Source organism: Oryzias latipes, chromosome 7, assembly GCF_053564925.1.
Source record: "Oryzias latipes strain Hd-rR chromosome 7, Olatipes_Hd-rR_3.1".
In the NCBI taxonomy this organism is placed as follows: domain Eukaryota; kingdom Metazoa; phylum Chordata; class Actinopteri; order Beloniformes; family Adrianichthyidae; genus Oryzias; species Oryzias latipes.
This window is the reverse complement of record NC_136243.1, coordinates 7,042,841-7,069,417: the sequence shown is the minus strand read 5'-3', so window position 1 is coordinate 7,069,417 and position 26,577 is coordinate 7,042,841. Positions and strand designations below refer to the sequence as shown.

At 42.2% G+C, this 26,577-nt stretch overlaps 1 protein-coding gene across 3 annotated transcripts in view; it reads right to left on the bottom strand.

Annotated features, from left to right (window-relative positions):
- Positions 1–5,003: 5,003 nt before the first annotated feature.
- Positions 5,004–26,577, bottom strand: part of LOC101166035 (IQ motif and SEC7 domain-containing protein 1) — a 255,764-nt gene continuing 234,190 nt past the window's right edge. For all 3 annotated transcript variants that reach the window (XM_023956996.2, XM_078950121.1, XM_078950122.1), the window contains 6 exons: positions 25,668–25,793; positions 22,973–23,072; positions 11,991–12,152; positions 11,414–11,629; positions 9,801–9,850; positions 5,004–7,653 (listed from right to left, as the gene is read on the bottom strand). In XM_023956996.2, coding sequence (XP_023812764.1) covers positions 6,427–7,653; positions 9,801–9,850; positions 11,414–11,629; positions 11,991–12,152; positions 22,973–23,072; positions 25,668–25,793 — 1,881 coding nt within the window. In that variant the 3' untranslated portion in view covers positions 5,004–6,426. The remainder of the gene's footprint in view (positions 7,654–9,800; positions 9,851–11,413; positions 11,630–11,990; positions 12,153–22,972; positions 23,073–25,667; positions 25,794–26,577) is intronic.

Below are 26,577 nucleotides of genomic sequence, written 5' to 3'. Positions count from 1 at the left end.
TCAAAAACAAAGTACAAGTAATATATATTTATATACACAGCTAAAATTTTCCATACGTACTTTTTAAAATAATGTTGTCTCTGTTGACACATATTTGACACTTTACTCGTACAATTTTACAAGAACTATTGCAGTCTTTCTTTGCTCTACATTATAAACAGGAAATAAGATTTTTTTTCCTCAAAGCAGTCTAGTTTCAGAGTTAAACATCTTAGACCGCCAGCTCACCGCCTTTGTACAGACACATGACACACACTGCCCTTTTGCACAGAACCCAAGAGTCAAAGATTTTTTAACTTTTTTCCACAGATCTGATGTGCTTTATTCTTTTCAAAGGGTTCCCTGTTTTGCCGGCAGCAGTCGAACCAGATCTGTCTCCGCCGTGGTTAAAAATCCTGATCTTTCATTCCCAGCATTCATCCAGCTGGCATTGGCAGCTCCCGTTTTTACTACTGTTATGTACATTCATGTTTATAATACAGCTCATTCAGTGCAGATACTGTAATAAATACCACATGCAAACCAATAATGGAGAGCAGACCAGGGCAACATCAAATTAAAAAGATTTAAAAACATGACTTTAAAAAGGCCGAACCTGCATGTTTGTACATTTCAGATATTGTGGGTTAACAAACATCTGGCTTGGTTTACTGTTGAACAAACTTCCATTTCAGTGAAAGTGTGTCCACACTTGAAGAACAATGCATAAAACAATCCAACACACTGGAGAAATGACAGTTTATGGCAGCAGCACAGCTAAGTGTGTGCAGGGACGCTTTAGCAGCAAACTAAAGCAACACACCGATTACATTTGAGCTGATTCAACCCCAAATCCAGAGAAAATGCACATTTAAGAAAACTATATATCAAAATAAACAACAAAAATAAAATACACCAGTTTTTATTTCTCATAGAAACGAGTAAGGCTATTAAAATATCTTTATTCCACTAAATGCAGTCATCTAAATTTCGCTCTCTGCTTCAGATCTCAAAACAGTTGAACAGTGGCATGTTTGCTTTGGTGTAGCGGCCGCTCTTTTGGTCCCATTCTTGCCTGATATTAGTTTCCCATTAATGAAAGGTTTAACTTCTGCACCAGATGCTCCTCACCTGTGGGAGATCTGGACTGCAGGCAGCAGCAACTGGACTTTTCTGAGACACAGCCATGCTGCTGTAAAGCTGCAGTCTGTGGTTTTGTGGTCGTCTCAAGCATTCTCTGAGATCAGACGTTTTCTGGAGGAGAGCAGATGTTTTTCTAACATCTTTCTATATTTTTGTTGTTCATTGTTGCTTCAGAAGCCTGTAAGCAGCTCATGCAAATAATGTCAAAATCTAAACACTTATGTGCTGAAAAAAATCATTTTAGATGAGTCATGGGCCGGAGGACGCTGCTGTGCTCCATGTTTAAACATGACTTTTGTTTTTGCATGGTAGAGCTTAGGCTACATCTGCAGAAGACACTGCAGATTGTTTTTGACTGACAGTGACCGACGTTAGGTTTAGGTCTTTGTCCTGCATGGTTCTCTGAGGGACACAGGTAGTTCATAAAGGTGTTGGGATCTTTCCCCAGTGCTCAGAGATTCCCTCACTTTTTGATGATAAGTCATTTTCTGTCACTGCACGAACCACTTTGAGAGCTGGAACAGACATATAATTTGAAACGACCTTATTTAGTGGGTAAAAGCATCAAATGTCTGTTTGTACATTTTCTTAGTTGATTCATTGCTCAATTCAATTCAATTCAATTCAATTCAATTTTATTTGTATAGCCCAAAATCACAACAACAGTCGTCTCGATGGGCTTCGAAGTAAAACATGAACTCAAAAGGATCACGAATACAAAGAGTTCAATAGAAAAATACTAAAATGAACTAACAAACTGACTAAGCTATACTGGCATCCCTGCCCTTAGACCCCCCTTCGCGGGGGTCTAAGGGCAGGTTTGAAACGGTGCTCCGTTTCAAGTCAAATAAAAGTCTTGTTCTTTTGTTTGTTTTTACTTTCCAATTGTGCCTTTTTCAAATGTAATAACATTTCATCCTGCGTGGAGTCATATAGGGGTGAACTGTAAAATCATTCCCATTCAATGAACGTGGAAATCAGTGGAGATCTTGGGCCATAAAAGGTCTAAAAACTGAAATAAAACGTCATCTGTTTCCAGTATCATGCTGGATGTTTAGTTGGATTAATCACCACAGTTTAAAGACTTTGACAGAAGTTGTATGTTAATCCATGAAGGCTGTTAGTGTTCTTTAGCAAAAATGTTGAAAGAAAGGCTTTAATCCTTTCAATAATGTGCCTCAAAAAATGTCTAGCACTGTCAATACACTCAAAGAAAAGCTAAAAATACAACCAGAGGAGTAAAATATCTTAGTAGATTTTTTACACAATATTATTATTAGTAAATCGATTAAAAAATCATGGGGGGGTTCTTTAAATTAAAAAAAAAATCAGGAGGCCGACAAAAGATCCCAGAGGAACTCCGAGAAACATTAAGGATCCAAGATGCATTTCCAAATATCTCAAACATTTAAAGTTTGGAGAAAAGAATAAACTGAAGAAAAAACTGAGCGTCTAAAGAACCCAAATTTTTTTATAAGCATTCACTGATAATTTGAGCAATTCTGGATTTTTGCTGCAAATCAACGCTGTTGGCCCCATTGAAACAGAACACACTGTACAGATAGTATCTACAGTTGGTGGATTCAGGCTATCAAAGTGAACCAGAGGAGATGTCAGTGAGCTAATGAAGACTTTCCCATGCTCCGCCAGGTAAATGCTGGTAATCAATAAAAAGCAGAGTAAAGCAACTTCCTGGCTGCAGAGCAACCAGCGTTGCCGTTTCTGTGTTCTGTCTAACATTGCAGTCACCTGGTAAGTTAGTTCAACTGGTTAAAAGAAAAAAAATTCTACCAGCAGCACTGAGCTTCCCTGACAATTTTGATTCCATGGAAAACCACAAGGGAAACAAAAAGCAAGATATGACCTCAACAATAAAGTTTTTTTTTAAATGGAAAGTGCAAAAATCATGTGTAAAAATGAGTTCTTTTCAAGAGTTTATCTCTCAGTGCTGTGTGGTGTTGAAACATGCTTTAGTCTCCTGTCCAGTGAGCTTCCAGAAAGTCTTTCTGGAGGAAATTAGGTCCACGTCTCCGAATCCTCTTTGTATTTGTTGGGTGTTACGGGTGGAGAATGGCTCAGCTCTGCAGCCATGTTTTTATAAAAATGGCTTTTTATCTTCTGCTGCTGTGAATGGACACATTTCCAGTAATGTACTGAATTAGACGCTGAAATGTCTTTATATTCCCAGGCAGTCTTTCAGGAATACAATCAGTTCCATCTTCAAATCTGAAGGCACCTTTTTCTCTAATTTGAAACACCCTGAGTCCCAAACCTCAGGTTAAACTGGGCTTCAATACATTTTCCAATTAGACAAACATAAAGCCATCAGGACTGGGTGGGAAATTAGGAGGTCTTTCATCACCAACTCAATATTTTGTTTATTTATTATTCAAACAATACTGTAGTAGACAATGTTGAAAATCTTAAGGATAAAAAACTAAATATATTTATTCTGCTCTGCTTCCTCATTGAAGCTTCTCTGGAAGTGACCACTTGGTGGATTGTTACCATTGACTGTATAAGAGAACTGGACCCCTCCCCCCTGCCGTTCCAAACAGGAAGTAACAGCTGGCTCCAAGAAGCCAAAACCCAATAGACATCTATTGAAAAATAAACATCTCAGTCATTACTCAGTCATTCTATTTGCTCTTGCTTTTCGCTGGTCTCACGTCAAACGTTAGAAACATTTGATTGACAATGTTCTTGTAGTCTGCCTTCAAGTGGTAGAGGTGAGGACTTCCAACAAGCTCACTCCTGATTGGCGAGAAATGTTGACTAAAACCGACTCGGAGCAATCACTGCCTACCGACATCGTCTGGTTACTACATGTCGGCATCCGAAGCGTGAGAAAATGGCGACTGAATTGACTTCATTTGACTGGAACCAGAAATAAGTCATTTTCTATGGATAGCATCACACTCACACAGTCCAGTTCTCATATACAGTCAATGATTGTTACAAAATGTTACACAACATTGTTTCTTTTCGCTTCAATAGGAAAAAAATTCACAATAAAAGTTAGTATACTTGCATTGGAGCTGCAAAGATTTTTTTTAAAAATCCCTAATTTGTTTCCAGGACAACCATAAATTCACTATTTAATTGTTTGTTTTATTTAACAAAAAAATTGGTTTACCGGTGACTATCAAGCTCTAAAGCAGCCTTCCAGCCATTGACAGGTATGCTTGTCTCACCTGTTTGGCCCTTTCTTTAAATAAAAGTTAAGAGTTCAGAAACAACTTCTCTATCCAAGGACATGTAAAAGGCAGAGCTAAAAGCTCTGGCTTCTAAACATTTAATGTTGGCCAATGATATCAACCCCTGCCTACAGTATATCTCATAGTATTTATTTTAGATGCCTTTATTCTTGAGCTATAAATGAATATAGACACTGCTAAGTAGTTTGGATTTGTTAAAATCTTGAGACCAGATGCATCCCTTTCTTACAACACAACAAAGGTTTTCTCAAATATCTCCCTAGTGGATCTTTTTCACCCGCAAGCATCACAAAAAAATCCCTCGCAGCTCCTCTGCCAAGAATCCATCCTAACGTTGTTCAATCCATAACTGCAGGCTGCTGTGAAGTTGCTGCTGTGCTTTTTAACCCTTGTTCTATCTTAGATGACCCCACCCTCACATTGACGTGTTCTCCCTACCATGACAAAGGTGGATAAAGGTGGAAAGATTTCATGTAATCCATGGACACCAGTGAAGATCACAAATCACTGAAGAAAAAAGGTTCAGAGCACTGTCTAGTGGGTCTAGATGACCTAACTCCCAATGTTAAAGTGCCTAGGATAACACAAGGGTAAACCTAAATAGACTGATAATAGATTTTATTCTCTGTTTAGGAAAAATTTGAAAGAAGGGAAACAAAAAAAAGCTTTTTATGCATTTATTTGTGTATATGGGTTGGAAAGACTCTGCTGTTTTATTAGTCATAATTTCCCACTCAGGTTCTTTAAATTTAGCTGCTGAAAAGCAATTATAAAGGCAAACCAAATTAACAAAAAATATATTAATTTTTTAGTGATAGAGCTCCCTGTTGGTAAAACTTAAGATTTTTTTTCCTTATTTGGCACCTTTCAGCTTAATCTCCTGTCTGGCAACATAGAGAGTTGAATACAATATAAAGCTTAAAGTACAGGTGACAGATATTATTACTGACAGATTCAGGTTTACACTTCCATGAATACTTGGACACTTGAAAACAAGAGAGAGCATTCACAGGTTTAGAACAGATAAACCCCAAATTTACACTATTCAATGGAGAACATCCCAGTCCAAAACAACAGGTCAGCTCCCCCTGGAACCCTGTAATCCACAAACACTAAAGGCTTTGTTGTCATTTTTGCAAACACACAAAGGTAAAAAGACACCTGTAGTTTTTGTTTAAATGGCTTATTTAAAGGTTTTTTGAAGTTTATTGTCTATGTAGAAACCCGCTTCTCATGTCAAATGAACACTGGATTGGGGCTTTACATCACCACAAAGACCTCTCCGTGCATATAGGGTTTTAACCATATTCACACTGATAATCATTAGCTATTGCAAGGTCATGCATGTCTGTCTAGGACACAAAAACGCCACCATATCAGTGCTAATCACTCCCGCTTTGCCTCTCAGCAGGTTACGTATCGATCAAAAACAAGGTAGTATGAGACTACTTCCATTTTAATTTGGAATTAAACTCAGCAGGACTCTGCTCACAAGGTTTCAAAATAAAATCTGTCCCGTTACCCAGCACTGTTCACGGTGCTTCCACCCAGTGCGAACCTTTGTTTTCTGTTCTCAGGCACTGTTACCTTTCTGAATGGTCCCTAAACCGCTTGTCCTCCTCAGTTGACAAAACCTCAACGTGACTCCACCGACCAATGGATTCGTGTTTCCGTTGATCCACTGGTCATTCTGCTCATGAAGAACTCCAAACATGTCCTCTGGAGTTCGTGCTGACTTCAGAAGAAAACTACAAAAGGAAAATCGGGACGATGTGAGAGCGCTCCTTCAGCTTCTCGTGAAGACCAATTCCATGGTGTGAGCTTTTGTTGGCTTCCTGCAGGGGGGGGTTTGCCCCACCTGGGAGTCCAGGTCCTTCAGAGGTTTACATGCTGGGGAAGTTGATGTGAAAGTAACACAGGCTGAGCAGTCTCCTCTTCCCGGCTCTCACACCTCTCCTCCTCACCAGGCGCCCACTTTGATGCACCTGCATTTGCCCTCCTCCCCCTCGTCTCCTCCTTCCCCTCAGAACTGCTGCCTGGTGGAAAAGGGTGGGGCGGCGCACCACGGTCCTGGACTTCTGCCTCCTCACACGACCGTGCTGATCCGGCTGACAGGCTTGGATTTGGGAGCTCCCCCTTGACTTGCCCCTGGGGGGTGTGGTGACAGTGGGGTGCCTGATGGAGGAGGTAATGGGGAGTGCGGCGGGGGAGGAGGGATGGACGATAGTGGCGGATATTGGGGTATATAGGGTAGTGGAGACGTCTGGGTGACGAGGCGGGCTGAGGGGGTCTGAGGAGGGGGGGTGGAGAAGATGAAGTGGGTGGAGGCGGATGGGGAAGGGCTTAGGGGGGAGTGTGTGTGCAAGGCGTGATTGTGAGTGTGTGTGTGAGCGTGGGGGTGGGGTTGGGAGTGTGAGATTGTCAGGGGGAGCTTGGTGCCCCCTCCCGGTCGCCCGGCCGCAGGGTGTGAGTGATAGAGTCCGTGTGGGGTAGTAGGGGTGACGGGGGAGTGAGGGGACAGTGGTGGGGGCGTGGTGAAGCCTGAGGCCATATTGTAGCGTGGGTGGTGGGCGGTGCCGTGCGGCAACCTCTGATGTGGCTGGGCAGGAGCGGGAGCACAGCTGGGCGGGCCTTGCCGGCGGGGCAACGAGAACCTGTGCGAGAGGGCGTGGTGTTGCGGCATGCTCTGCATGTGGTAGCGGTGATGGTGGTTGTAGGGGGGAGGTGGCGTCTGCTGCGCTTGGTGGCCAGTTACTCCACCTCCTCCACTGTTGCTGTGGCAGTACTGGGCGTGCAAAGCCTGGAGCTTGGACGGTCCCCCGCCTGAAACTCCTACCCCTCCAACTCCTACTGAGTCTGACTGACCGAGGTTGGGTGATGGGGAGGGGCATGGGGAAGGGGAGGATGGGAGGAGGATTGGAGGTGCGGGGGCGGGGTAGTGGGGGGGTGACGATATCAGCAGGGGACTCGGAGGACCCTGAGGAGGAGGAGAGGTCATCGTCAGGGGACCAGGAGCCTTCCCTCTGCGGCTGCCAAGAAAGCTCACCATCCGGCCTCCTCCTGCTTGACCACCCCCGCTGGGCATCCCTCCTCCGCCCCCAACCCCTACCCCGCTCACGAGAGGGGAGGTATGGACGCCTCCCTGGTTGTGACAGAGCCCCGGCCCACCCCCCACCCCTGTACCGGGGCTCTGAGTAGGGCGGTGTGGCCGGTAGGCTGTTGGAGACGACGGGATCATCATGGGGCTGTAACATGGACCTACAGCCGGCAAGGGGCGCTGTGGGTGGGACCGAGGGCTACTAATGATAGAACCCTGTGGGAGGAGGCAGGAAAAGAGGTTCAGTAAGAAAAGACTATACAGAACAAGACCCAATGAGACAGAAGAACCATGGATCCTGGCACTTCTCACTTCATCCAATTGAAACATGTTCTCCACAAAGCAGTCCTGTCCCTTTTTCAGGGGCATGTCACACTTTGGGGTTTATCTGCAGCAAAGTCGTTTGTCTGGATAATCAACGTGATTTGGTTTAGGAGATCCCGTAAAGTCAGGTGCAAACCAAACCAATGAACCCATGAAAACAAAGCACTCTGACTTGCAAATGAACTGTGGTGCGATTTGCCCACAGCAGGAATCTAACGGTGCGAATAGTGAAAAAGATTGAATCATCTTGGATGTATACAAATAAAGCCGTTGGCTTTTCATATCACGTGATGTTAAGAAGATAAGTTGGAGAAGACAGCCTTGTTCTTTAATGTTTACAAAACCGCTGCCGAATCAGGATCTGCGTAAACCATTGAGTGCATAAGAGAGCTGGAGTGACTCCTCCCCCTGGCGTTCCAAACAGGAAGGACCTGCTGGCTCCAAGAAGCCTAAATCCCAGAGGTTGTGTCTGATATACAACACTTTATAGTGAGGAAGTGTTTCCATGAATCCATTAGTCATTCACAGCAGTGAAGAGGTTATGCAACTATCACAAATCGGTTGTTTTGCGGGGAAAATCGGTGTAAAGTGTTGCACATCCGTGTAAAGCCTGTATGAAAAGCCGCTTTTCTCTGTGTCTGAATGAGCTGATTCACAATGATCGTGTAAATGGTCAAAGAGTTAGTGTTATTTAGGTGTTGCCGGTGACATCTTTGGTGTTAAAGGGTTAAGGCATAAGACAGTACAACCGGGCATGTCCCACTGGGCGGAGGCCCCCGGAAAGACCCACATGTAAAAACATCCCCAGTGGTCGTTAAATGATGATTATGCTGTTTTTATGCATTTGAAAAACAGTGTTGTTTTCTAGGACATAGTTTTTGGCAGAGCAGCAGGACTTCCTAAAAATGTCACCTCTGAATTGTGAGCAGGACTGTTGGTGCATAAGCCTCTGCTCGTTCCCCATCATCCCTTTGTTTACACTGTCCCCCGCTAGCTTACAGCCCCTCCCAACCCCAGCCTAACATCAGCAGTGCAACAAAAATGACAAGCAATCAACAAGCTATCCATCTGTAAAGTTTTGATCCAGATACCAGCTCAGACGAGGAAAACAAAGACTCACACAGATCTATTTGTCTGCAAGTGGTTGCATCAGAATGGAACTGCTGTAGTAATTTGAACATCACAAGCTACATTTTTTCATCTGCTCCTGATTCACAACAATTTGAAGTAAGAAATCCTCAGAACTCCAATTTTAAACTTAATTTCCTTTCTAGATGCCCTCAATCATGAGAAAAAACACCTCAAGAACATGTTAAAAAAAAACAAAAAGTACAATTTTCATTGGAGTGGGTCTTTTCTTTCATACAAACCATCTGAAGGATAAAGGTCAACACTGGCACCTGGTGTTTATAATCGGTACTGCACTGTGAATTTCCGGCAACGTCGCTGCATGTTTTTAGGCTGCAGATATTCACTTCTTTTTCTCCAATCAATTTTTGAATTTAAACAACAACAACAAAAACAAATAAATAAATGCAAATGGACAGTTATTTCATTAATTAGCCATTTTATTGGTTGAAATAGGCTTTAAAAGCACAAATTCCTCTTTTAGGTAAAGTACTTGCATTAACTACTCTAGTCCAGATCTTCACTGAGACTAATATCGCTGCAAACCATCAGCCTTTGGTGTTTGTTTTTGGCGTCAAATTCAGAACACATATATGTTCATAAAACCACAGACACAAACAGACTGGGACTGGGATCCGGATTTAAAGGATTAAGAACAAACGAGTGGATCTGAAAGCCACTGGTTACTTTTTGGACAAAGAAACATATTGAGCTCAGTTCTCCTCAATTCAGACTAATAATGAGGATTAGTACACATAAGTTGATCAATATTCCGTCTGATTTTACTGTTAGTTCACCAGGAGAGAAAAAAAAAAGAAATTCCGATGAAGGTTTCTTCTCAAACATGCAGGGAAACATGCAGCATGCACAGGGGCCACGCTTGCTTCATGCACCAACCGCAACCAACTTACTTCAATGGTACTGTCCAGTGAGCCCACACTGTTCCTACGACCTCGCTTCCCTGTTACCCAATAAGAATAAGGCAGTTTAAGTGCGTTAGCGGGGAAATGACAAATGTTAACATCCATTTCTGAGTTTAACGGGCTCATCGGTGTCCTCTGCTGGTGATGCTTGAGAATTGTGATGGACAGCAGGACATTTAGTCTGTGAACTAAGCCCATCCTGAAACGTGAAAGCCCTCATCTTTTTAACATGTAACATCACATTTTCATGTGTTGCTTTGAGTGAATGTTCCTCCTTTGCTCTGGGGTGACCTGTGATGTGCTGCTCAGTAACATGCTGACACTTCTGTTCTCTGAGCAGAAAGGACGCTGACATCTACGGCTTTCCACTGCTGCACCTGCTGTCCAGCTAAATTGCATTTCACAAATGCATTACTTTTTATGTTATTTGTTAGAATAAGATCAAAGATAATGCAAAATCTCTGTCTATGAAACAACTCCAAACCCTTCTTAAACAGAGAAATGTTGGTTATTATTTCTCAGTATTTTTTCAGCTCAAAAATGTCTCTTATATTATCACTAAAAGACTAATATAACATCCTGCTTTGTATTACTTTAGAATTGTGTCCCTTGTATGCCCTTTGTAACCTAAATTCAAGAAAAGTTGCAACGTTTTAAAATTAGTAGAATAGAAACCTTTATATTCTTTTTTTAAAAGAGACAAAATTAAAATAGAAAAAGACAGTAAAACAAAATGTAAACACAAATTTAACACATTTATCCACTAAATAAGATCGTTTTGAATTTGACACCCACTACAGGATAACATTTTTTGGGACACAAACATGAGATGGTCTCAATTGTTTTAAAATTCTGTTTTATTGGGATTTTGGACAATATTTTTGATAAATTCACTCTTTTACTTTTTTAAAATAACCTGTACAATCTTATATTTTATGACTTCCAAGCATCTGCAGACACAAATATTATTTTATTTGACTTTACTCTAGTAAAATGTTTATAGCTAACCAAGATATTTGTAGACTTTGTTTTCGTTTTATAGATCCTTATTTAATTGATTTAAACAGATAAGCTACAACCTGATTACCTGTTATGGTCAAATTTATCTGTATTTTCAGACTGTGTTGACTTCCTACACTAAAATACTATATTTTAGATTTAAAGACATTTTTTTTAATTACTGTAATTCCAGTTGCTGCCCAGTCTTCCTTTTCAGTGTTTTCTGGGAATCTGAGGGAAACAGAACTGTAAAACCTATTATCCCCTGGTCCTTTCTTTTCAGATTCTGTTGGAGGTTTCTTCCTGAATCTATTCATTGAGTTGTTACTCTTAACAGTCGTGTAATTTCCTGAAAGGAAATTATTTCGTGTAACTTTAGGGACCTGTCATTAAAAAGTAGTTTAGACTATTCTGCTCACTTACAAAGATCTTAATGAAGTAATTGTAAATTATTTATTTTTTCTTAGATTGATGTTTTTGTTAGATTCTTTATGTTTCCTCTTGATGTAATCCTGTGAATATAAACTGATCCAAAATAAAATATCAGAGCGTGATGTTAACACGTGGAGAACCTGACCCGGATGGACCCGCCCCCTCCTCACCTGTCTCTGAGAGGTCTCTGAGTGAGGAGCTGAGCGCCGTGCGCTTCAGGCCGTCCACTGAGGCGTACGTGTCGTCGAGGCTGGGCCTGCCCAGGGTGCCGTTCACAACCTCGCTCTTCATGGGGCCTCCGCCCGAGCCGGCTCCGCCCCCTGCCGCTCCCGCCCCTCCCGCCAGCATGCCGGGACGCATCACACCTTTCTGCTTTTCTAGCTCAGCTAGAGGGAAGGATACAGAAGAACGTGAGATAAATGATTAAATGTATCAAGACTAATTAAAGAAACAAATTTAGATGTGAGCTGAGTGGACATAAAACAAATCCAACACAAACTCCAAACTCCAAAGATTTTGCAGAAACGGGCTGCCATCATTTAGGATGTGGCCCAGAAGTTGTGAGAACGCACAAACAGATCACAAAGACTCATAAAAATGCCTTCACTATATCAAAGAGACATCTGACTGAATCCATTTTCATTTCTGGAAAGCAGTTATTGAAGTTGTAGTTCTTGTTTAAGACCACAAACCTACAGCAAACATGCAGCTTCAACGTTCATGAGAAGCTGTGCTAGAAACACTCACACTCCACCCTGTACTTCTCCATTTCCTGGACCTCTGCGATGCTCTCTCGAAGGTCAGAGGTGAAGCGCGCCCGGTCCTGCTGGCTCGGCGCAGTGAAGATGATTAGCACCTTCCTCTCCCCTCCAGGGTTGGCAGAGGTCAGCTTGATGCCGTGAGGGTAGTCTGAGCAAAAGACACGGCACAAACACATGAGATCCAAACTCACAAAGCCTACAGGTGAGGCGGCTCGTGCGAAAGGAGAAAAGTGTCACGGTGGAGGCCTGACTATAACCGGCCTTTCCGTGCTCCTCCCAGTTTCTATCAAACTCCATCCATCTTCTGAACCCACAGTATCCCCTGCAGGGCTGCTGGAGCCTATCCCACCCACTTTCAAATCTCCAGCTCGTTACAGGGCCACACACACCTACAGGGTCATTTTGGAAACATCCATTAACCTATATAAAGGCTGACGTCTGAGCCTGGGGAAAACCCATGCATGTATGAGAAGAACAGATAAGCTCCACATAGAGTCGACCTGGCTGGGATTCGAACCTTTTGTTTTGAGGCAAGAGCGCTAACCACTATACCATCGCACAGCCCTATTACTCCCTAAACTCTCCTGCAGGTATAATGGTTGTCCTGCAAAGGTCTTATTATAACTGCTGACTTGGCAAAACAAAACAAAAAATGGTTTGTTGACTCCACCTGTTGGTTCACCTACAGCCAAATCTAAGCTACATCCCCTTAGTGGTGCAGAACTGAAATCTGCTGTTATTTTTAACGTCTTCCCGTGGCATTTTAACTGATGATAGAGAACGTAAAGCTTAAAAAAGCATTTCTGAGTATTTCGTTATTTGAATCTTTGTGAATAGGGAGCAGACAAAAAAATTGCAGTTTGAAAAAGATCCTATTTGTGACGTAGAAAATATGCTGGGCGGGACACAAGCTTCCTGCTCTGCTCCATTCTGATGCATCCACCTGCAGACAAATAGATCCATGGACGTCTTTGTTTTCCTCATCTGAGTTTGAACCTGGATCTAAACTGTACGTATGTTCGCTCTAATATCGCTTGCTATTTTTTTTGCACCGGTAATGCTAATTTGGGGGTTGTGAGAGGCTGTAAGCCAGCGGGAGAGTGTGAACGGAGAGCTCTCAGCAATGGGGGGCTCAGAGGTGAATTTCTAATGAACTCCTGCCACTCTGCAGAAACTAGGTCCTACAAAACAACACAAGTTCTTTGATTTTAGCTAAAAATAGCAAAATCCTTTAAAAGGCCACTGGGAACGGTTTGACAATAGATCAAAACATGATGGGGGGGGGGGGGGGGGACTTTCAGTCACAGTTTTCCACTGCCTCAATTTGAGAAACAGGAACCGTTATTTACTTTCAGGGTTTACTTAAATTTCAGGAACAGGTGTGTTTGTTCAATGTGACCACAGTCATGAAGTTCTAAAGTTCCTGGACAGGCGCCGCATTCGTTATATGAGGAGAGTGTTCTGGACGAGAATATGTCAAAAATCATCGGTTAACGTTTCTCGCAGCAAAAGAAATATTCATGTTTACACGCAAGCAAATAAAGAACAATGCAGCAGCTGAGGAAGTAGGAAATGTAGTCACTAAAACAAACAAACCAACAAAAAAAAAGATCAAAATACTTCAATTAACCGCCTGGAAGCGATCATTGTTCAGATTGGATGCATCCAGTGACGTGCGGTCAGGTGAGGCCTCACCTGTCATAGTCGTGATAAAAAAGAAAAAGGTAAATTAAGTAAATATTATTTTCCACTGATCTGTGTTAAATATACATTTTCAGTCAACTCAACATGTTTTCCACAGTTTCTGCAAGGATAGCCATGACTCTTTAAAAATGTTTTGAATTTGGTGATCAACTTGGGGCAGCACGGCCGTGCAGTGGTTAGCATTCCAGAAGGTCCTGGTTCAAATCCCAGCTGGGTCCTTTCTCTTTGGCGGGTTTGCGTGTTCCCCTCATGCATGTCTGGGCTTTTCTGAGCTCTCTGGCTTCCTTCCACAGTCCTAAAAAACCTGCTGTTAACTATTGATTGTTAATAGTCTCCATAGGTTTGCATGGGAGTGATTGTGTGGGCCTGTAACAGACCAGGGTGTCCTCTGCCTTCACCCAACAGTAGCTGGTGACCCTGTGACCCCAAAAGGGATGCAGTGGGTTACGAAAATGTATGGTCATCAATTTGAAAATGTTGATATTTGGTCATGAAAATGTTATTTTTTATCGATTTTTTATTTCATTTGGATTTGAAATGGTTTATTTCAAGCAATCAAGGTAAGAATAATGCACAAAACAATACAATCAGCATTCATACATTCATACAAAGACGTATCAAACTTAGGATAATTTGATATTATTTGGGGGAAACGTCTTCACAGAGAAAAAAACAACAACAATTTTTCATATTAGAAAGTAATCCCAACCATTTCTAATTCAGTGTGGAAATATTTTGAAATAAACGAATATTTTGTCAGACTGTTCTTCACGAAGGAGCTGCCTGCAGACCCTGGCCCCAATCAGTCAGTGTGCGAAGGAAGCCCCCCTCCCCACACAGACACACTTCCCTACCTTCTTCCCACACACCTTGCACACTCACACAGGGATGCAGTCACCCACCCACACAGCTGATGCCTGATTGTGCTGATGAATCATGGGGGACAATCTGTCCCGGTCACAGTCATCTCCAGTCTGCCAAGTCCCATTTAGCTCCAACTGGTGAACCAGATCTGTCAACAACAACACCTAGGCAACCATCCTGCAGACCACTCAAGTGACTTTAGAGTTGGACCCTGTTTCATGACACTGCGTTACATAATGTGACATGACAAAAAAAAAAGAGAAGAATTTTTAGGCTGGAATGGAAAAATGACACTAAAGCTGTTCTAAAGGTCTAATGTTGAGATGTGCTGATGTTATTTGAACTATCTGCTAGCCGCAGGATGGTTCTGTACAGGTCCATCCTTTCCATTTGCCCCAAATCTCTGCCCCCCCCGATAGAAAAAGACCTCTCAGTTCTTGGCAGAATCCTCTTATCTAAAGCTGAGGAGTTTATCCTGCCTCATCTTTACTTGTTTCTGATTTAACGTTCAAAGAATTAAACAAACTGTTAATCAACTTTGTTTGGAAAAAGAAATGTCACTATCTCCACAAGGAATTTCTTTATGCCCCCCTAAGAAAAAGAGGATATACATTATATGAATTCCTTCAGATCTCAAGTTTACATTTAAAATTCCATTTCTTACTTCATTCTCTAATATGTCTGCAATAATTCTCAGTTTTTATTGAAATATAACTACAACATCAAAAAGATTCATATTAAACATTATATATTTTTTTATCAACAAGCCTTACAGGCTTGGCAGTTATGTTATTGTCATAACCTTCCACCACAAAAAACTAATTTGGAAAGATTTAACCATTAAGAGCAAATCTTTATTTAACTGGATAGACTAAGGAATTATTTCTGTTTCTGATCTTTTTCATGTGAAAAGATGGGAACCCACTCAATTATTAGAGGTTTTTGTCTGTTAAATCCTTAAAGAGCTCAGTCATGTTACCAAAGCCACCCCATCACCATCATCTTCAGTATCAAGTTACCACTAAAAGAGACCCTTCTTTGGTGATTAATGGATTTTATATTGTAAATAAAAAATAAAATAATGAACATCCCAATGAGATCCCAATGTGTAAAAAAAAGAAACTGTAAATGTGTTTAGTAAAAAAAAGATAGATACAATGTTGTTGGTCGCAGCCGCTATGTTGCTGCATTGAGGTGATGTTATGTTCAGGTGGAAAACGACAGTCTGACCTTTTAGGTGTTTCAGGTAAATACTTCTCAAAGTTTGCTGAAATTTAGACCAGAGCTAGTGAAAGGTAACTATGTGGCTCTTTAGTCATTCTCCTGAGTGGAATCCACTGCAAAAAATAAGTTGTGACATACAGTCAGTGATTTAGCAGCTGAACTTTACTGGACTTTCACAAAGACATGAAGATGTGGATCCAAATCCTTCCTGTTAGCGGCCTAGAGACAGCTCATCTTGGATGGAAGCTCAGAATGATACTTTGCTCTGCATGACTGTCAACACCATGAAAAATTAAGCCTGGTTTAAGCAATTCTGATTCACAGACTTTTATGTAAGAAGTCCTGTGATGTGCCTCTACAGGATAACATGCCAAGATACAGAGAAGGCTGAATGTTCAAAGCTGGCACTGAGAGACAGATTCCATGACTGTTGGGCCTCAGGGTCTCCCTGCTGACCCTACAGCCAAACCAAACCAAAGCCTCCTCTTCAGATTATGCTTAGGTTGTTGAGTTTTACATTTCTGGACTCAAAAATCTTACAAAATATTTGTAAAATGTAAACCAGCAACCCTCCTGATCTGATCTGTAGGCCACCGTCATGCACTGTTCCAACCAACTAAAACCCTTTTTACAATATCATACAAAAACATTTGAATTTTTTACTTATCTTAAAGTCCAAATCACTACAATTATGTCATTTTTAGGCAAAATTATAAAAAAAAAACGGTGTAATTTTCTAGGACAGGGGTGTCAAACTCATTTTCACGTCAATATAGTGTCTGTCATCAAAGATATAACTTATACATGCAACTAAATGTAATGAAAAATAAATGCAACTACTCTTTAATGTTAAGTAACTCATTGTTTATTTATTATAACTTTTCTAAAGTGACAATTACAGTTGCATAGAAAACATATGTTTGCTTGTTAGTCTAGCAAAATCCTTTTACATTTGATTCTGTCAGATTAGGTTATATGGACAGTGTTTAAGTCCTAATGTATAGTTGCCCAATCTGATATTTCAAGTCTGATCCCCCCTAGATGTGAATAAATGCACACCAATTTTTATTTTTTATTTAAAGAAATTAAAAACGTTTATGTTCTGTGGGCCATATTTGGCCCGCGGGCCTCGAGTTTGACTTATGTGGTCTAGGACACACTTTCTGCAGAGCGGCAGCAGTTCCTAAGAAATTAACATCTGAGTTGTTGGTGGGACTGTTGGCACAGAGAAAGTTCCCATCATCCCTTTGTTTACACTCTCTCCCGCTAACTTACAGCCCCTCACATCCCCAAGCTAACATTAGTGGTGCATCAAAAGCAATGAGCAACATTGGAGCTCTCCATCTGTACAGTTAAGATCCAGATTCCAGCTCAGACGAGGAAAACAAAGACGTTTTTGGATCTATCTGTCTTATGTCTTATGTTGTGAATGGAGCGGAGCTGGGAGCTTGTGGTCCACAGCCTGTAGCACCTGCGTCACAGCCACAAGCTTTTTTAAACTGCATTTTTTCGTCTGCTACTGATTCACAGTGACCCGAATGGAGAAATACTTAGAAATGCAGTTTTAATCTGAATTTTCCTTATAATTGTCCTCCATCATCAGAAAAATCCCACATGAACCTGTTAAAAACACCCAAAAAAAAAAAGATTTTCATTGGAGTGGGTGTTTATAACAAAATGAAAAAGGTTAAAAGTTAATTTTAGCATGATTGAGAAATGACTTGGTTTGCTGTTTTTTTTAAAGAAATGTTAATATTGGCTGTTATTGAATCACGTATTTGTAAGACGTGAAAAGTTTTTTCTGACAATTAAGTATTTAGAGTGAAAGACCGACACTAAATCCCCACTTCCCTGTCATGAACTTTACTTTGTCTTAACTTACCCCCTTCCTCATATTACCTCATATTAGGATGAGGGGGTGGGGGGTCTAGCCTGCGATGCGCCTTGGGGGGGGGGGGGCTACTTGGCAGTGGCCCCCCTCCTATGGCTGCCGTATGGAGTGGGCCCCCCCTCTTTCGGTTTTATTTGCACCTTAGACATGTAGGGTCCTTGGTAGGGGGGGTGCTTGGACATCACTGCCAGCAAGCAGCAGATGTCCTCCTGGCACCCTACCCGCCAATTTTAACCGCATCTTAGACATTTAGGGCCCCTTGGTGGGGAGGGTGAGGGGACATCACTGTGAGTAATCAGGAGATGTCCCCTTAGTGCCCTACTCGCCAATTTTAACTGCACCCCCCTTAGTACACACACCCCTCCCCCTTCAATATATACATTCCAACACAAACACACACACATGCACACACACACCCTTTCAAACACACATACACGCACACACATTTTGCAAGGAAGGTGGGACATGGGTCCATCTGTCCCCTACCCCTTCCCTGGTGGGGGGTGCGGGCCCCTTGGCGATGGCGGCCGTGTCCCTTGGGTGCTGGCTCCCTGGGCCCGGCGGTGCTCTCTCCGCACGGTGGGGGGGTTCATATTACACCTGAGCCGGGGGTGTTCGTGTCCCTGGGGGGTGGGTCCTGGTCCTTGCCCCTGAGCGCTGGGCCCCGCCAAACTTCCAACATGGCCGAGCCTGGTCGGGCCATATTTATAACACCCCTTGTGGGCCCTCTTTTTTCCCCGGGGTTCCCCCCTCCTGGGCGGGGGCGGCGGGCCCCTGCCTTGCTACTCCTTGGACCAACCGTGGGCCGGGCGGATGGCTGCCTGGAGTGCGGAGCGGGTCTCCCTTGGGGGGTCCTGGCTCGTACCTGGGGTAGGGGCGGGGGGATGCCCGGAACTCCTGGGTGGTGGTGGGGTGCTCGTCTGGCGCTGTGGGCATCCTTCTCCGGTGGGGCCCTGCGTTGGGCGCTCCCAGCGCGGCGGGGGGGCTGCTCTCCTGGTTGGGCTGGGGCGGCGCTCTCTTTCCCTCCATGCCTCCCTGCTCTCTGGCTCTGGGGGCCTCGCGGCGGTCCTCCTGGCCCTGGCCTGGGTGGCGGGCTTGGTCGCCCGGGCGGCGGTTGTTCCCTGCCGGTTTCTGTGTGGCGTTGGGGGGATTTCGGCTGCCGCTGCTGCTGCGGTGGGGGTTTTGGGGTGGGGATGGCTGGGCACTCTCCCTCCTTCTTGTCACGTTCCACCATCCATTTTAGAAGAACATAAACACTCACCTGAGCACTGGTGTTAGCTCACCTTTGCACTAACAGTTTGCATGATTGAATGACTGAAATATTTCACACTAGTTGGTTTTAAGGCATTAGTATGCGTGTGAACACTATCTGTTTTGTGTACATGTCGACAGGTGGACATTTTTGCAGCTAGCAGGTGTGTTTATAACATTTGAGTGTTTGTGTGAACAGGCCCCGCCCTTTTTGTACTACATTTGAACCTTACCATAATGATTAACAACCAGTAAACTTGTTGCTTTATGCTGCTTCATGGTCTTACCCCCCTTCCCCTCCTATTATCACCCTCCTACCCCCCCCTCTCTCTAACATCCCTCTCTCTTCTTCCCCTCTTTCCTTTTCCGTCCGGTCCAACACCAAAGATTTTCAAACATGATTGAAATTAATATAGTTTTGCCTCAATTACAAAAGGGGTTTATTCAGACATACCTTTGGTTTGTCTGAAGATTAATAACCCCTCTTGTTAAAGTAAAATATGTCCAACACAAGAGGCCCTCAGCTCTCATCTGTCTGCCTAGCTGTTGGACAGGACAAGTTAAAAAAAAAAAAAAAAAAAAAAAAAAAAAACTTTACTTTGTCTGCTGTGCTCATGGAGAGTTTTGTAATAGTTCTACTATGAAATAAGTGCGTTTTTACCAATAAAAAATAGCAAGCTACATTTCTAAAAGATATTTCCACCTCTTTCCGTATCTGTGTCTGTTTTCCTAAACCTGCAGTATTAGCAGAGATCAGAAGTGATTTCTTTATTGTTGCAGCAAAGCATATGGTCTGTATGGTAAAGATAATGTATGGCAGGGTTATGAGCCTGCTGTTTTTAATTCAATCCAGCCGTTTACAAGATGCTGCTGGGACTTAAAGGGGCAGCTCATTTTCATCCGCCGTTGTGCGTGTCTGTGTGATGAATCAGTGACAGCACCCTGAGAAGCAGCACATCCAACTTCATTCTGTTTTCAGTCAAGGCAGCATGCACACCAAGACACTTAAATGCTTTTCTCCTTCCACTGAAACACGCCAACGCCGAAGATCAGCCGAGCGGAGGGCAGTGAGGATGAGCAGGTGTGTGTGGGGGAGAGAAAAAAATGCACAGTTGGACAACTCCATGTTTGTTTCTCACATACGTTGTGTCAATGATAATAATAACATTATGAAATCTGCGTGAGAGCATGCTCCCGCGCAACCATGATTGCTCCAATCTATGAGACTGAAAAAATCCCAGACACAGAGGCAGACCCCATTTATGGGTAAAGAAAAACTCTGATGTCACCCGCAAGATCATGAACTGGAAAAATGAAGCGTGAAGTGAGATTGTAGCACTGACCTGAGTTTACTCCGCCCACTTCAAGATGATCCAAATAAAGGATTAGACAACAAAGTAAAGGGATGGGGTTGGTAAGTCCACTCCTAAGTCCATGCTCTTGTCAATCAAAAAGAGATGCTCCTAAACATGCACATTTTGAGCTTTCACTAAACCAAAATGACTGATCAAAACAAATTCCATCCCAGTGTTAGCATGGAAAGAAACTAAGGGGGAAAAAAATCTGACATCAGGAAGAACATGCTTTAATTTTTGACATAAAATTAACCTTCAACCCCTTGAAGCCCATTGACGCATCAAACCGCTTTAAACTACACCCTTTCACACCGGAGACTTCGCCAGCGACCCCTGAATAGCACACACTCTTTGACATACCATAACTACAATGTGAATCAACACATATCTAGTACTGCATTTCGACGCAAAGTTGCTTTCCTGTGCGTAAATCTGCGGATTTACATTGAGTAGTGAAGTAAGCACTTCACTATTGTAAAGTGTGAAGAAAAGTGAATTGAGTAACGATATTCAAAACGTCAACGCTGGAGCTAAAGCTCCGGTGTTTAGCAGGGTTCACTTAATTTAGCATCTACTTGGAAGCAACAACATAAATGAAACATTATTTTCATGATCAGAAATGAATTTAGGCACCAGGGGAAAGAATTTAGTTTGTGGTGGAGCTGAGGAAATAGTGGGCATTTTTAGAATATCTTTTAGAGACACACGCCTCCTATAGCATCAGTCACAACTGCCTTTAGGGGTGGATGCAGACTGTCTGAGAGAAAGATGCACAAAACTGCACACAGGTGGTCGGTCCACAAGCAATGTTAAGATCATAGACCACTCAGTAAACCCATAGGGAGAAAATGTTTTTTCTATGGGGATATTGTGGGTGATGGGTTGGAGCAAACACTTGCAGTACATTACACAAGAATAAGTAAGGACAAGGTGGGTGAGAACGCAGGAGTACCGTATGGATTTTTCTTTTTTTTTAACTCCAGAAACTGTGCACTGTGCAAAGAGCCTGTTAGTGCTGTTATCGTAATAAATGAGTGCACCTTGTGTGCTTTGTGCCAGACGCCTGACTGATAGAAATAAGGAACTTTGACAATCAGAGTGTAGTTTGTGTGGGCATCCTTCAGACACTTATGAATCATGTGCACATCCATCTCGTGCGTGTAGCATCTGCACACGGTCAGTAAGGATCCAGTATGTGCACCTCACTAATGACTAGAGTGTGGCATTAAGGCATTGTATGACAGCACCATCTGTATAAGTGCGTGCAACTTTCATTATTCTTACAAATACTTCATGATACACTTCATGCATACTTAATGCATGGCAATGCCATTTTCATGACATCATAAGGTGGCCACAAGAGCCTCAAGGAAACTGCAAGACACACACTATTGTTCCCTTTAACTGATTTACTGCCTGCTCCACCAAACAGTAGAGCACATTTAGAAAGCATTGAAGCACTAAGCCGTACTGATTTTGGCTGATTTTCAGATTGATATTACATTAGGGACCCCACAAGCTACCCAAAAATAGGGTGACATATTTTTTTCTCCAAACTTAAAGAGTCATGCTGTAGAAGGCTAAAAATCATGGCTGAGAGGTTTTGGGAAACATAGCAGAGGTTGGATTGAGCGTCGAACACAGCAGGGACGTTGAGGACCAGAGTTGGAGACCACTGCCCTACCAGAATGCATCTGATATGTGCTGTTCAGAATGTATTTTGCTAGTTTTCTTAAAAGCGTTTGCATCTTAAAGAAGGGAGGACTTTAGTAATTTTGAGAAAAGACAAATAAACAAAAAACAAGTTTTATAAGCTCCACAGCAGTAGCGGGTTTAAAAGTCCCATTCTGATCTTTTGATCTATTTTCAAACTGTTCCCAGTGGTCTTTTAATCATAATTATGCAGTTCTTAGGCAAAAACAACAACCAACCTGTGTCGTTTTAGGACATCGTTTCTGCAGAACGGCAGGAGTGCACCAGGAATTTGCACTGAATTGTGGGTGGAACCAATGGCACAGAGTAAACCTGGCTTATTTACCATCATCCCTTTGTTTACGCTTTCTCCCACCAGCTTACAGCCCCTCATAGCCCTAAGCTATCGTTAGCGGTGCAACAAAAAAAGCGTGCAATATTGTGCAGTTTAGATCCAGATACCAGCTTAGACGAGGAAAGCAAAGACGTACACGGATCGAGTCATCGACAAGTGGATGCATCAGAATAGAGCGCAGCTGGGAGCTTGGGGGATCAATTTTTCATAACAGCAACAAGCTTTTTTAAACAGTATTTTTTTTCTCCGCTCCTGATTCTATACACATCCTGTATCTTGACAAAAATGCTACAAAAAGACGTTTAAAATGCCAAAACCACCATTTTTAATGGATTAGGTCTTTAAGGCTGTACAGAAATGCACAGAAAACCCTGATATGTGCAGAGCAACAGGGGGAGCAGATTGTTTGAAATGTCATTTGATGCCTTTTATAGAAACTATGAATTAAGTTCTGGAAGATCAGCCCAAGGATGCGAGTTGCCGTAGAAACAGAGTGTATTTGCAGAATTATCAGCACTGGCTTCTCAGCGTGTGCACCTCATCAGCCTGGTGGCTGTTGGGTAAAAATAGAGGACTGAGCATGCGCAAAGAGGAGGAAACACAGAGGAATAATGGAAGACAAGGCGACTTACAGGAGTTCTGGAAGGTGTGGACCTGCATGTCGAGAAGAGGAAATGATTGTCTGAAACTGTACGTCACAGAAGTCTTCTTCTTCTGGAAGATCTTTGTCACCTAGAGAGGAGGAGATGGAGGGAGAAGAGAGGTAGCGTAAGAAAATAGTCTCCCTGAGCATTTTTTTCCACCTGTGTACATTTCTAAAAATCCTTTATCTACATGTTTATAAAAGAAAAAGTCTTAAAAATTACTTGCAGAACTTACAGACATAGACCTGATAATTAAAGGAAAAAACCCACTAGGACTACTTGAAACTTATAAAACTCACAATAAATCAAATGATAATCAGACATCTCATTTGAATTGTTGTTCAAAAATCCATTAAAAACAGAAGAACAAAATTAAACAGGCTCAGACAAAAACCCAAAGTAATTTGACCAGAACGACATAAGGTGCGTCCTCTGATCAGCATCATACGTGTCCTCAGACTTGTAATTTATTTATTTTTCCCATTTATAGTGGGGGTACTTTAAGTAAGGCTGAATAGTGAAATATGACGCAATGATGCTAGGGCCTTCTACAGAATGTCGGCAATCTGGAGGTATTTTAAAGTGACAGAGCGACAAAAGAACTGCAATTTGCGTCAAATGTGGAACTAAAATATCAAGCGGGGGTTGATCTGCTGAAAACTTTAAGCACCACTGCATTGATGTCATGCACAAGCCAAACACCGGCAACAGCACAAAAAGTACAAGAGAGAGACTGTGGCAGCAAAAAGGAAAGCTAGCAGCACTCTGTCTGTGGCCGATGCATGCATTATGTTGAGACGCAGACAGCAGAGGTCAGCATATGTTCAAATCTCTGGCAGTTTATTTGAGGAAGGAACAGTTGTACAAGTTTTGTCTGCATAGAACAACTATAAGACTTTTCAGATGTCGTGGTTTCCTTCCTTTTATGTTGAAGCTAAAGTACTGTTATTGAGAAATTTGTCCTGACCCTGGGTTATGTTGTGTTCCCGGATAGATGTTTTCTGTTTGGGGTAATTGATGTTTTAAAATGAAAATAAATATTTACTTTATTTGAAAACCATGTCTAAAATGTATTCTTCGCTTTTTAGGATATACTGTATTTAGGACACTATGAAAAACTCAACATCCATATTTGATAACTACATGGTAATTATTCGGTATTTGCTGAATCTGTTCACTGTGGCCTTCACTGTCTTTAAAGACCCACTCCAATGAAAATGGTCTTTTGGGTAATTTTAACATGTTTTTACAGCATCTGATGGAGGACATTTATAAAGAAAATTAATATTAAAACTGTGTTTCTAAATATTTACTTTTTTAAATTATGGTGAATCAGGAGGAGGTGAAGAAAATACTGTCTGATTTGTGTTGTAAAAAAAGGCGCTGGACAAGCAACCAGCTCCATGCCCTGCTTCATTCTGATGCATCCACTTGCAGACAAATAGGTCCATGTTTGTCTTTGTTTTCCTTATCTAAGTTGGAAAACTGCATAGACAGCTCTGATATTGCTCACCATTTTTGTTGTACCAGTCCTATTAGGTTGGGGGGGTGTGAGGAGCTAGTGGGAGAGAGTTTAAACAAAGGGATGATGGGAAATCAGCACAGTCCCGCCCACAACTCTGAAGCAATTTTCTGATAAACTCCTGCTGCTCTTTAGAAACTATGTCCTAGAAAATCAACACGGGTGTTTTGATTAGCCTAAAAACGGTAAATTCGTAACGAAAAGGCAACTGGGAATGATCAAAAGATGGTCGGAGCGGGACTTCAAGAGGAAACCTCAAAATAAAGCATCTCAGGAGAGCATCTTGTAGTTGTGACGGTTTCCTCAAGAGTGTCCTTGAGGAAACTCTTGATTAAAAGCAACTGAGGTGATAGAATAGCACAAAAACCTGTTTGAGGTTTGTCTCAAATCATACTAGCAATTAAAACTACAGTTGGTTGTGGATCGTCTCGGGACCCCAGCCGACCCCCAACTTCATCTGGATGAAGCTCATCTGCTGGACTTTAAACGTGTAGTTGTAGAGTTAGACAGGGTAATTCTTCTCTAAGTGTTCTGGTACATCGCCTGTCCGTCCTGGGGGAGGATCCCTCCTTTGTGTGGACACCCCTGAGGTTTCTTCTTTTATTTTACTTTTAGTTTTTCTCAGTTTTTCCTTACCACTAAGGCCAGGGAAACCCAGTCTAGTTTAGTGTGTAGTTAGTTCAGTTTAGAATGTACCTGGTGAATCTGTTGTTTTACTACTATGTTTTACTACTATGTTTTACAAGACAGTTGCCGGTATGAAGCCCATTGAGACAACTATTGTTTTAATACTGGGCTATATAAATAAAACTAAACTGAATTAAAGAGTCTGCAGGACTTCAGTCCACTTGGCTTTGCTTTTATGCTTTCAATAACCTTCAAACATCCATTCAAGCAATTATGACCTTCCTTTTTTTAAGGGCAGACTAACTAGCTGCATGTTTGTGAGGTAATAAAGACGAGAAATCCAAAATTCTTGTGAGTTTCTCTGTTTCAGAAGCACGTAGCCCTGTGTCCAGCAGCTGGTGAGCAGAGGAGCAGAGTTTCAACTACATGAGGCAAATGCAACTGACAGCTTCAAACGGCCCTGATAGAGCTTCAGATTAAGTAAGTATTCAATGGTTGCATTAAGACGTGAAACACAGAGGATGCTGCGGTTACCATGAGCAGGTCATTGAACAGGAAGACTTCTCTCTGGTGGACGCCACTCCTTTGAGCTCTGTTTGGATCGGGAACCTCAAACAGCTGACAGCAGCACACCAGCCTGCGATGAGGCAGTGACAGCACCTGCAACACACACACCAACACACACGGCTTAATGTTTGTCGTCCTGCGTCTCGTGCTCCAAGCCTGCTTCCACTTTTAATGCGGAAAGGGGCTCTGCTTTGTTTGGGTGGGTTGTCTGTGAGGAGAGTGGACCGAACCATCTGTTAATGTTAGGGAAGTTCCAACAATCACCCGTTTGAAGTTTCATAATTAAGTGAAGCCCTGACAAACAGAACTAAGAAGAACACTGACTAATCCTTACTTTGATGCAAAACAACCCAATGCCTCTCACATTCAATAAAACAAACTGAGTTGTGTCAGATTTTCAAATGTCAAACGCTTTTATTTCCAACAAGCTAAGCAAAAGAAAACATAATGCTTGAAGTTAGTATAGTTATTAGCATAGAAATGAATGTTAATCCATGATCATTTTAAAGGTAAATTATTGTTAAATTATTGTTACGTCGTTGTTTTTCATACAACTGGCTCAGGGTTTTGTTGAGCGACTTCCTGCTGAATATATGCAGAGTAAAGCTGCAGAACTAACATAACATTTATTAAAACTCATAACATGGGTCAATGTTGGGAATGTACCGAAGTTAAGCATGTTAGTTGTAAATGCCATTATTTTTATGTCCACAGGCATGCTTTTGTGACACTTTTATTTTGAAGGGGTTAAAAAGGGAAGTGCTTCCTCTCTTCTTCATGGGTTGATGGATGAACGAAGACGGACTGTGTCATTTTGAGGATGCATTATTCCCTTAATCAAGGATCTTTAAAGTTATAGAAGCTGCAATCATGTGGA